At 32.5% G+C, this 13,377-nt stretch overlaps 2 protein-coding genes across 2 annotated transcripts; one reads left to right on the top strand and one right to left on the bottom strand.

The window, feature by feature from the left end:
* Nucleotides 1-5,512: 5,512 nt before the first annotated feature.
* Nucleotides 5,513-6,430, bottom strand: LOC128999522 (uncharacterized). Its single transcript, XM_054426088.1, has one exon. It carries the CDS (start codon nucleotides 6,428-6,430, stop codon nucleotides 5,513-5,515), a length of 918 nt encoding a protein of 305 aa, XP_054282063.1.
* A 2,280-nt stretch (nucleotides 6,431-8,710) lies between these two features.
* LOC128999521 (pro-resilin-like) lies at nucleotides 8,711-13,377 on the top strand. Its single transcript, XM_054426087.1, has 4 exons — nucleotides 8,711-8,716; nucleotides 10,850-11,011; nucleotides 12,209-12,346; nucleotides 13,229-13,377. The coding sequence occupies exons 1-4, from the start codon at nucleotides 8,711-8,713 to the stop codon at nucleotides 13,352-13,354; spliced, it is 432 nt and encodes a 143-aa protein (XP_054282062.1). The 3' UTR covers nucleotides 13,355-13,377.

The following is a 13,377-nucleotide window of genomic DNA, read 5'->3' as shown; positions in this document are numbered from 1 at the left end:
ATACAAAATGTAGGTAATCTAAAAATACACATTTTTTGTATTTACCACCTTTCTCTAAACCCAACGGTTTTTGAGTTATTTGTTATTAAGTATAGATAGTTTTTTCTATTTATCAAAAATAGGTGAAACACATGGAAATTGTCCGTTACTTTCAAGGATTATGATAATTTATCCAATTTAGTTAAATAGTGTGATACTATAAAATCTTAAAATTAAAGCTTATTTTATGAGTAAAACAACTCTGCCACAGCAAACCTGCAGACTCAGCTAATTTCCTTTTGATTGGATGTTTTATTAATTGTATTTAAATAAAATCAGATTCAACAGGTACCTAGGTTTGCTGCTACAGGTAGGTTATTATAGTGTGTTTTTTTTTTAGTAAAATATCAATAACTTAGTATAAAATAATTAATCTTCCATGTTTGATCATAATAAATCTATAAACAAACAAACTGCAACAGTTAACTAATTCATAATAATAGCATGGTAGCTTAAGATTTACAATTTACAAATTTAAATATACAAATTTTGGTTGTGTTTACTAAAATATGGCGATTATTTGTCACGATTCGAATACTAACAGAAGGGGTTTTCAAAAGGAGATGAAGCAAGTAATTTAAGTACTGTAATATTAACTCGTACCAAGTATCGGAAATATTGTATGGAGTGAGGAAATCAACCATATTTTGTAAACTACGCAATAGTCATATTAATATTTTATACTCATTTGTACCCATTTAATAAATTAACATTTTAATATTTTGATGGCACTACCACTATCACTCTGATATCAACTAGGTGGGATGAATAATTGTCGTAAACCTTGAAAGTAACCGTCGATTGCGATGGGTTTCACCAATTTTTGATAAATAAAACTAACTATACCATGCTTAATTAGTCACCAACATGAACTAGACACGAAAAACACCCTTCCAAATTTACAATGGGATGTCAAGTATAGTTAGTTAGTGTGGTGGTGCCATCAAAATACTAAAATGTTAACTATTAAATGGATAAAAAATAAGATAAAATATTAATATGACTATTGCGTACTTTACAAAATATGGTAGATTACCTTACTGCATACAATATTTTCGGTGCTTGGTACGAATTAATATTACTTAAATAACAGGCTCCATCTCCTTTTGAAAACCCATTTGGTTAATATTCTAATCGTGACGAATAATCGCCATCTTTTTAGTAATTACAACCAAAATTTGTTTATTGTAAATTTAAAACTCCCATGCTATTCTTATGAATTAGTTAACCGTTGCAGTTTGCTTGTTTATAGATATATTTTGATCAAACTTGGAAAATTAGTTATTTTATAGTAAGGTATTGATATAAAAAAAAAACACTATAATAACCTTCCTGTAGCAGCAAACCTAGGTACCCGTTGAACCTAATTTTATTTATATACATTTTTTAATAAAACATCCAATCAAATGGAAATTTGCTGAGTCTGCAGGTTTGCTGTGGCGGAGTTGTTTTACGCATAAAATAAGCTTAAATTTTTAGATTTTATAGTATCACGCTATTTAACTAAATATGATAAATTATCATAATCCTTGAAAGTAACGGTCAATTTCCATGTGTTTCACCTTTTTTTGATAAATAGAAAAAACTAAATATACTTAATAACAAATAACTAAAAAACCGTTGGGTTTAGAGAAAGATGGTAAATACAAAAAATGTGTATTTTTAGATGACCTACATTTTGTATATTTAGCTTTTTCCTGTATCTCTAATAATAAAGTCACTATAGTGAAAAATACAGAAATATGCCGCCATTTTCCAATATGGCGGCCGTAGCACAGCTTCAATTTTAGGGGACTTTTAGTATGTTCAAAAGAAAGGTACACCCAACATCTGTACCAAATTCCCCGGTTGTGCTAATGAATGAATGAATGAATGAATGAATGAATGAATGAATGAATGTTTTTTATTTCTGAAAAATTACAGTTACAACAATACATAGCACAGTTCTCAGTACACTATCATCAACGTAAAGTATAATATATTACGCTATTATAAGTAATCTTACAAAGGTTTTTACATTAATAACTTGTTAGTAATAATAGCTGAATATACAGGTTATGAAATCACTATTAAATAAACTTAGAATACAAACCATAATTTAAACTATAAGCCTCAATGTAAAAAAAGGATCCTGTTCAAAAGTTGAAAGTGATACTTTACTCTAATAACACAAATAAACTAAAAAATTTTACTGTGCACACATGTTAAGCAATATTTCAGAAATATCTAGGGCCTCCAAGGCAAAGCCTGTGTGGAGGTTCCATCAATATCAATAAATCTAATCAATGCGCAAAAGAGTATCATTCTAAAATAAGTCTTGACTTAAAAAAAACGTTGGTCTCCCTTATACCTAATAAATACAAACTAAATCAAAATATTTAAATAAAACATATAGTGTTCTAAACCAAAACAATGTAGAATGAACAATTATTTCTCTATATTTAAAATTGAGTTAATATTTTCATGGCCAAGTAACCAAGCTTTTGTTTTCTTTAAAAATATACACAAGTTTTTAGAATTTGCTATGGCTTCTGGAAGCTTAGTGAAGATTTTTGGACCTAGAAAACAATAACTTTTGACAAAAAATGATAAATTAGGTTTTGGAACGGCTAGCGATTCTTGCTTCCTCAATTTAACTTTATACGGATTCTGTAATTTAGGTATGTTACCACTCATAACATAGAAAATCTTTAAAACTTTAAAAACAAACATGTGTTTCAATGGAAGAATACCTAGATCTAAAAATACAGGCCATGAGGGTTCCATTCGATTTTTACGTTTAATAATCCTTACAAATTTCTTTTGCAAAATATAAATTGGTTTTAAAGTTCTGTCAAAAGCTCCTCCCCAGCAGAATAATCCATAATTTAGCCTACTACTAATCAGTGAAAAATACAAGACTCGTAAAATCTTTTGAGAACACAAATAACGTAAAAAATAAAAATATCGTAATGAATTATTCAATGTTTTCTTCAACAAAAGAATGTGCTTTTTCCAACTAACCTCCTGATCTAGAGTTATACCTAAGTATTTTATACTGTCTGTCTGACGAACAATAGCACAACTTACAGAACACTGAGTTCTATTACATAAACAGTCAATACATGTATAAATGATATTGTCACTAAATTTTATTTCATTTCTTAGGCTAAAATTTATGAACTTAGTTTTTTCAGGACTAAGTAACATGTTGTTATTTGAAAACCACCATTGAAGGGCTTTTAAATCCATCGACATTGCTTGCTCTATATCTATCCAACTATCTTTGACATAACAAAGAGCTGTATCGTCTGCGAATGATGTTATCTCACCAATTAAGTTAGCATTGCATAGGTCATTTATATACACTAAAAATAATATTGCTCCCAAGACAGAGCCCTGCGGTACTCCACTTGTGATTAGACCGAGATTACTATAAGTATTTTTAACTTTAACACATTGCTTTCTATTTTCCAAGTAAGATTTAAACCAAGAATGTACTTTACCCCTAATCCCACAGTTAAAGAGTTTGCTTAAAAGAATTTGGTGATCAACTGTGTCGAATGCTTTTTTGATGTCCAAGAAGATCCCACTTACTTTTTTCCCACAGTTTAATCCAGTGTATATTTTATCCATAAAATTTTTCAGAGCTGTTTCAGTGTTCAACCCCTCTCTAAAGCCAAACTGCCTTTCACTAAAAAACTTTGATTGGTCTAGGAATTTAACAAGTTTCTTTTTCATTAATTTTTCAAATAATTTAGCTAGAGTTGGTAGGAGTGAAATTGGTCTAAAATTATTACAATCATTTACTGCTCCACTCTTATGTAAAGGTATCACTACAGCTATTTTTAAGGCATCAGGAAACACACCTTCTTGAAAACTTAAATTAACTAAATACAATAACACACTAGATATATTAGGAAACATTCTTTTAAATAATGATGAACTTATATTATCAATACCAGGAGAAGTTCCAGGTTTTAATGACTTTACAACATTACTCAAATCCTCTGGCGTTACGTAATCAATAAACATAGAATTACACGTGTTTTTTATTTCAAAGCAATTCTTAAAGTATAATTCACTGAACTCATTTGGCTTAACTTTTTGAATATTCAGTTTATGTACAACAGATAGGAAAAAATCATTAAACTCATTACAAATTGTCTTAGTATCGTTAACTATACAACCATTGATATTCAAACTGCTAATCACAGTACTCTTGCTATTTTGTCCTGTAACATCATTTACTACCTTCCATATTTTTTTGGAGTCGCCATTACATTGATTAAATAGTTTTTCATAATACCCATTTTTCAAATTTCTTATTTCAGCTTGTAATTTGTTTCTAAATTTTTTAAAATGTGATCTTAGTTTATTATTGGTAGGATGAATTTTGATTTTATCGTATAATTTATTTTTCAATTTAATCTTCAAACAAATGTAATCATTCATCCAGGGTTTAATCTTATTTGCCTTCAGATTACTTTTTGTTTCAATTTGGTATTTACAGTCTTGAATAACTAATTGAAGCTTATCATAAAATATGTCAAATGCTTTAGAAGGATTTTGCTCGGAATAAACATTGACCCAGTCTATGTTATCAAGCATAGTAGAAAGTTTTGTGTAATCTACACGATAAGCGGGCAGGGCAGGACAGACGGCAGGTAGAACTGTCCGTCTGTCTGTTCCACCAGCGATCGTATGCACTTTAACTAATATCATGGAATGATCCGTGATATGGGCATGAATCACCTCTACATTAACTTGAGTCAATTGTTTGCTCGCTAACTTTGCAAATAAATGATCAATACAAGTACTTGAGTCGTCTGTAATTCTTGTTGGCTCACTTAATAAACATTCAAACCCATTTAAAGACAAAATTGAGTTATAAGTATCAACAATTTGATTGCTTTCTAGAATGTTGTAGTTTAAATCCCCTGCGAAAAATATATTTTTCATTGATCTAAAATAATTACGATAATTTTCAAAATAATCACTTATTTCATCCAAAAATAACTCTTTGTGATAACTATGCAATCTATATACAGCTAAAATACAAAAAATGTCCGAGTTGAATTTAAATTCAACTTTCAATATATCAGCTGATTTAATATTTACAGGATTACAAGAAATTAATTCTATGTATGATTTTATATAAACTATTGTACCTCCAGCTCTATTATCGTTATTTGGTTTTATGACACTAATGTAATCAGGAATGCTATATAAATCCAATTCATTTTCGTCTACCCACACTTCAGTTAAAATTATAAATTCAGAAAACAACTGTCTGCCACTTAATTCAGATAATAGGAAATCAAAGTTTTTCCTTATACTGCGTATATTCTGGTGCAATATAGAAAACTGTTCAATATTTCTCTCACTTATATCGATCGCTTCGAAAATGTTTAAAACAATAAAAACATCACTTCTTAACTACAAATTTAACGGAAAAAGCTACTATGTCAACTGAAAGTTACTTGCTTACAACTTATTTTAAGTCATTTTGAGAAGTTATTACCTTGACAGTTTCATTTTCTGATTTCCTTAAGAAGATCTTTCCATTTCGCACCCACAAAAATTGAAAGTTTTTTTCTTTCCTGTAAGTTCTTGCCATTGCGTAGAGCTTCCTCCGTGCGGGTGACAATGACTCATTGATGTAGATTGCGTGGTCATCCGGCCTGCCGATGTGTCTGGTTGACAAGGTTCGCTTAACACGTTTTTTCCTCATAAATTCCTCCTTGTCCATCCTGCGCACAAATTTTACTATTATTCCCGGGGGTGAGTTTCTATCGTTCTGTCTCGAACCCAATCTGTGACAAGTGTCCACCATGGTATCATCTATTTTCATGTCAATAGCTTTACCGATTTCCTTTACAATGGACAGCACATCCTCTGTTGGAGTTTGAGGAATTCCTTGTATCTCTAGACAATTGACTCGAGAATGCTGTTCTAAATTGTCAACTCGCTCTTCTAAAAACTTAACCCTATTCTTCAACTCTACATTTTCAGCTGTGATGCTTTCAATCAGTTTTAAGAGTTTTTCATTTTGCTCATTTTGGGCTTTGAGAGCTTTATTATTATCTTCAAGCTGCAAATTCATAGCTTCATACGCAGTGTTGAAACTTTTCTCTTGGTCCTTCTGGCTATCCCTTATCTCCATAACAACTTTCATTAGATCTTCCATTGATAGTTTACCTCCACTTGCTTCAGACTCAAACCGCAAACTCTTCCTCCTAGTAGCTGAACAGTCGTTACATCGCCACACAAGGTTATCTGTTGTTACACACTCGACGTCTGCTTTACTAAAGTTTAAACACGCTGCATGGAAAATACCTTCACAATCATTGCACTTTAGTTTAAGCTGCTTGGATGTTACATTTTTAACACATATACGACAATTGGCCATAATTAACTATAAGAAACGCGTTTTAACTGCAATTAATTCATAAGAACACTATTATAGTACCAGCTAAGACCTGATTATCAATGGGAGCCCGCACCGACTGATAACGATGTTGACCCTCTGAGCGCTGACTCATGACTGTGAATTTTTGGGTCAAAACATATTTTTACTGTACTAACATACTAATAATTACACCTTACCGGTAAAACATAAGAAAAAAAATTAAATAATTATTACACTAGAGTGTATTTGGTTGTCCATTGTATTTTTATTAATCCATAAGGTTTAGGATGCATATAGGAAAGATTATTTTTTATGGGCCTTTGAGCGATATGAGCAAGTTTTAAACCAGCAAAACCTTGACCCAGAGATGATCACGCAATGAAGATAAGTCACCAGCTTGCGGTGGAAAACGTGAAACAGCTGTTTGGTCTGGAAGTCATTCCTAAGACGAGCCAGCTTGGAACCCAACTTGGTCATATAAATATATTAATAAAACATGTTTGTTTACTGAAAAAAAATAGGTATATCGGTTGAGTGCGGGTCTACGAGGTATCGGGTTCAATTCCCACTAATCACCAATCGGCTTTGGCTATGCGAAAATTAATTAATGCTACTCTTTAGTCTGAAATAATGTGCAAAACATTGTCGGACTAAAACAGAGCGTCCTTGAATGTTAAAGGAGAATATACAAAAATATAAGGATCAACTAATTTAAGTAACATTGCGCTTTTGTGGAAATATAAAGATTTCTCCAATTACATCCTTCTGCTCTCAAAATAGTAAATATTTAAGTTGGACATGGGTTTTAACCATTATGGTTCATTACTAGCTGAGGTTGATAGATTTAATACAAGATATACATAAACTTACATGAAAACGTAATACACAATTACTAAGATTGATCGATCCCAACAATGAACGTATTACAGGACCATATCAGTTGTAAGCTGACTCAAATGCTGGCAGTTAACCAAATATGTTGCTTTCATACTTGGCTTAATATACCTACTTTGTATGGTTGCCATTTCAATGAAAAGTATTAAAGTATTCTACCCTTCTTTCACAAGGTATTTTTAGAGGAAGGAATCTATCCCCACTTGGCCCTTATCTAAAATAATAGCTCAACAGCTGATTATGCAACATACATTAAATACAAAAAAGTGGTTTGGGGAACTTCCCCTCAAACCGCCCATATATCGGGAACGTATTACTATTAGTAAAGTATGTAATGTAAAGTAATAATAGTAATACATGATCTTTTATGATCTTTGACACACGCCTTAAATCTCTCTCTTTAGCTTATTATGATAAATTGAAAATGAGTATGTTTAATTCGTTAATTAACCTTGTAAAGCTTCACTTGATTAAAAGTTGTTATATTTGTTGCTTCATAATATAGGCTTAGCTGTGTTATGAAGCATATTTCTGAATTACTTAAATTTCTAAGTGTTACATATTCAAAAATGCAGCATGGTAAACATAACTCCGATAAAATCTTTTAGGAACAAATACTATGATAAAAGTAGGTTTCTATCTAATAGTCCATTACGCAAACACCGGTGGCCCAAATTAATAGTTAATATTTGCATTGAGAAAACTACTGTGTATAAGGAATTTGGCTGTTTTGATAATATTATATAATGCTTCTAAAATAAGAACCAATTTGTACTATGTTGGGTCGAGTTTGATTTTTCGATGTAATGGTATTGTTTGGCCGACCACGCTATTACCTTGGCAAGTTGTATGTTTTATATTCAAATCCATACATTGTGTAATGTTTTGTGCGAGAAAGTATTTTTTCTATCAAACTATTTTATTAAAAAATTGAGCAAAATTGCTCTGAAAATATTAATAGATCCAAATAGATAGTGGATTGACGAAGATTTAAGTACGTAATCTTCATTATAGTATATTTGTTATATTATAATGATTCAATTATTTCAGAAAATGCGCAGTCTTGCTTAATCAGGGGCTAAAACAATAATAATGGTTGTTTTCCAAAGTAAAAGTACGTTTTTTTTATTCTGATCCCATATGCTGCTGCAAAGGACGGATCAATCTATTAGTTAATATTATCAACTATTATCGCTGATACCTAAAGAAAACCTAATTTTGTAGATACGTAGGGCGTTCTACAACTAGGTGACATTTCTGCGACCTTGCCCAGTCGTGTCTGAGGTGAGCATTTTGCAGTTATTTGGCGCTAATTTGCTCTGGTTACCCATTATATAAAACCAGAGATGGCTGAGTAGAACATCACACCTCCTCCAGCAGCCAACAATGAAGGTAAGAGTAACAATTTATAAAACAATACAAGTTGTAACAATAGAACGGGTTAGTACAAAACCTTAAAATCATTCGTGATGAAAATCTTAAATTATTTTCTCTAAGTGCTATTTTCTATTTCTTATATTTAATTCAGCACAGTTATAAACTTTGATTAAACATACTTTCTCGTTGATTGAAACCCCGTAAGGGTTTGGCCAAATATTATTTTAAAGCTACTTGTCCGGTACACGCAGGAGCTTTGTTTAAAATTTGTTTTCGTTATTTAACCGTCTTCAATAATATTTTAACCAAGTCCAACAAGTTATTTGTAAATGGTTGACGAGGCAAGACATCAAACTATTCACACTTTCCTAGCTATACGGGACGAGTAAGAGTAAATTCAATTGTGTAGGTCCCAACACCTTAGTCTAAGTTCACACAATAGGCCATAAACGGAAGATAAGACCAATGCAGTCTCACGTATTCACTTTGCAAGACCTGGATACATACGGAATACCCTGTAGAGCCCTGAGGGAGATGTTACTGCGCAGAGTGTAGATCAGCTGATGATAGTGTCATTAAAGCGAAGCGAGCGTGGCACGTGCCTGTATACCCACTCGTGAGGGCAAAGGTCAGTGGATAGTCCGATATGTAAAATATACTGTCACCGTTGACTCATAGAATCGAACATCACTTTAATATCAAGGTCTTTCAACTTGTCAGTAGATAGGTTGATATCGACATACATGTTAAGTCACTAATAAGTCATGTGATTAATTACTTCGGAGATTATCTTTTGCTGAATATGTGAATGTAAATTGGATTAAAATACTTTACTTTTGGTTAGTTTTATTTTATATAGTTGTTTGACTTGTACAGATTTTGTAATAATATTTGACTGATGATTTCATTATTTATACATAAAGATAATACTTTCTTCTACCCATACATATTACACAGTCATCAGTCCCACAGGTGTGGGAGGCCAATAACAGATATATCCAAAAACTCTTACAATAAGATTTTGAAGAACACAACTTAACCATATACTATGTATGGGTGGGGAAAGTAAAATTACTATCACGACTACATTACCAATCAAGGGTTCAGAACAAAATACGTTTTTATATTATTCAACACTGTGATATTTAAAAAAAGTTAACGAATGAAGGCATTTCTTTTTAACGATATAGGCTTTGTTTTATTCGTCTGTTGTCCGACGTATTTTCATCATCAAAGTTCGGTCTAGTTTTGTTGTAACCGCAGTTTTATCAAGGCCTGTAACAGGAATAATCATCAATATACAAAAATACTAAAATTAAACTCATTGCTAAATTTTAGACTTCAGACGGAGGCTTGAGTCCAATTTTGTCACATGAAGTCCAGGAGATACGAAATAGATCGTTAGACAACTTTAAGGTTGACCATTCGTTGAAGAAATTTTCATAAAGGAAAATTAAAAAAATCTTTAAAATTTAAGTCTAAAATATATGTAAGAAGAAATATTATATCCAACATGTTCTTTTTGTATAAATTAGTAATCATTTGTGTGCAACTTTATTGACCTTCAACAAACATGTCAAAATAACTATCGTCATAAGTACACTAACATTCTAACCAACACGGCGAATATGGATTCGCCCCCATATGAGATAAGCAATCAAGGTCGGGCCTTATCAGACGTCGTTAGAGCCGACAAAGCCATCTAGTGCGTGCATCAGCTGGGCCCCACGCGCCAAAACGGGGCCCCTTACCTCCCAAACAGGTCAAAATGTCAATCTGTCAATGTTGGCAAATTGGGTGTTGAGAAATATGTTGAAAACCCGTTGCCAAATATAGGCTGCACAGTTGGTTTTGTATTGATGTATTCGTTTTTAATCCCAAGGTTGAAATCCTTAGATACCATTTTTTTCTTTGTTACCTACGATTACATTTATAAGGCATACAAAAACAACTTTAAAATTTCCCATTTTTACCAAGTAAATATGGAAATTAGGCTGTTACTAAGTGATCCTTGCTGAAGGAGCCTATTATAGTCAGTAGAAACAATTTAGGTCATCTCACTACATTCTATTGACTCATATTTATTTAGGTTATAATACGTAGAGTTGCTACTCTTACTCAACTGGTAATAACAATTAATTGTTTCAGGTCGCCATAGTGTCAAGCCTGTGTCTTTGCCTGATGTGGCTGTCCCTTGCAGAGGCTAGACCTGAGCCTCCCAGTTCCATGTATGGAGTCCCCAGCATGGGCTACGGCAGAGGACCGGCTGGGTTCGGAGGACACTCGGGAGGTGGCGCAGACCCTTTCGCTGTGAGTAACTGTATTATCAATAGTGAAACTATTTCCCAAAGTGCAAACAAAGTCTACAATCAATGTAACCTTTGGCAAAAAAAAAAAAAAAACATTATCTACTAGAGCGACCAATTAAAATAAAATAAGTCACTCACTACCTTAACAACATTCTTTATCAATATCTTGGTAGGATCAGTTAAACTGCGTTTTATACCGATACAAATATATCTGCTATTACTATTTACACTATTCAAACAAAATAAACTAAATTTAAAATATCTGAAGGTAAAATTGAATGATCAAATATAGTAATTTACTTGTGTACTCAATCTTAATTTTGTGAGATGGAAACCTCTTAAAAAAATCTTTAAAGATTCTTAAAAGCAGTCCTGACATGTTAAAACGCATTAAACATGCATGGGATTAAAGACTTAAGTAAAATACAATGAAAGGATTCTAACGCCGATTTATGTGATTAATGGGAGGTTACTCTAGCAATAGATTTTCAAATTACTGTACCTCACACTGTGTAGAATGGTTGGTCAGTTCCGTTAATGTATTATTTATGTACAAAGTACCATTCCCTGAAAATTTTAAGGGATGGACACATAATTTAAGACTGACTGTTTTTAAAATAGCCAAGTTATGCATGTTTTACAGAATAATGTAAATAGTCAAGTAAAAATTTGTGTACGATTTTAGTTACAATTGGACACGTAGCATGATATCAATTAGAAATAAAAAGGTGAGAGATAATTATCGATTGTTTTTTTCTAATTGAAGTCTGGTCTAATTAGAATTCGGTTGACTGCTAAAATGTCTATAGATACAAGTTGGGTTAGGTACGGTCGTGTATTTATTTTTGTTTATTGTTAATTTTCTTTGAATTTTATCTTACTTTTTTTTTAAATTAAAACCTATTATGTTCAATACATACTGTTGATAAAATAGAAAAATTTTCCTGACCTAACACCGATACTAAGTTTGAATAATTGTCCTAACTTAAAAAAAAAAAAAACTTAAACGAGGTGCCCTCCGCATTGATTTCAGCACTTGAAGTACCCATTGTTCATTTACTCCAATGTTTAACCTGTTCTTAAACGTTCTCTTCTCTCCTCTGTAACTTTAAATTCAAACAAAAAAATTGTGTATAATACCATAATCGTTCCGATTACCGGTTCGGACATTTCATAAACAGTCGTATTTATGTTTTAGGAGGAAGCCAACTACAACTTCATGTACGAGGTGCAGGACGCCGCCTCTGGCAATGACTTTGGCCACATGGAGCAGCGGCAAGGGGAGGTGGCCAGGGGCTCGTACCATGTGCTGCTGCCTGACGGTCGCATGCAGAAGGTTTTTTTTATTCCTCCAACTTATTTTAGATTATTTTTTTAAGCTATGTGATTCAAGACTTAACAATCTACCTTGATTCAACTTTGTGGCGCCAACGTTTGAACATATTAAAAGGATTTTTAAAGAGTTCATATTTTACGTTTTAAATCTGATATCGGGGTTTTCCCAACATAACCATTACTAAAATAATTGCAGTGGAAATTTTATTTTCCGTTTACAAAAGATCCAAACAAGAAAAAAAAGAAATGAAAGAGAATTTTGTCAGTTGAATAACTTATCATTTATTATATTTCCAATCATTAAAAACGACAGAATAACTAAAAGCCTTCCAGTTGTTTGGCTATATGTTTTAATTATGTTGGGAGAGTGACCTACTGTTGCAAGCTTAAACAGAATGCAAGTGGAGGGTGGTAGTAAAATCGAGTGTGATCAAATGTACATTTGTTATAATTTATTACAGACCCAAAAGTCAAGGATAGGTTTTTAAAATCAAAAAGAACGTTTCTTTTATCAACCTGGCAAATCTCTGATTTTATGGGAGCACTTCAAACACTTCCACCCACCTTAATCTATTTAACCACATATTTCAAATAACGCACTTCAACTAGTGAAAAACGATTTGTCATTGTGTTGTTATATCTGCACCTTTTTATGTGTGTTTGAGGTTTATGACTGTTAGTGCATTGATCTTAACATGCCAATTTTTCCCTCTTTAGAATATGTTTTCAGACATATCCTTTACTTATAACACCAAAGGACTAATTGATTCTTGCAACTCGTTTCAAGTTCGGTAGTTTTTCTTCTAGGCTGAAACTTTTAATGGGAATTAAACCTCTAGATTTATGCGTAGTCAAAGGTTTAATCTATGGTGTTAAATTTTAGGTTGACTACGTAGCCGACCAGAACGGCTACAGACCTATGGTCTCGTACACAGGGGAGGCCAAGTTCGGTCCCTCTGGGGGCAACAGGCCAAGCGGAGGTGGCGGAGGCTACTTTTACAGAAGATAACCCCAGTAGCAGCTAGATCTCAA

Source organism: Macrosteles quadrilineatus, unplaced genomic scaffold (genome assembly GCF_028750875.1).
Source record: "Macrosteles quadrilineatus isolate MER2022 unplaced genomic scaffold, UCM_ALF_1.0 Scaffold_8__2_contigs__length_117827958, whole genome shotgun sequence".
NCBI lineage: Eukaryota > Metazoa > Arthropoda > Insecta > Hemiptera > Cicadellidae > Macrosteles > Macrosteles quadrilineatus.
Note: the sequence above shows the minus strand (reverse complement) of the source record. Positions and strands in the feature narration are given on the sequence as shown.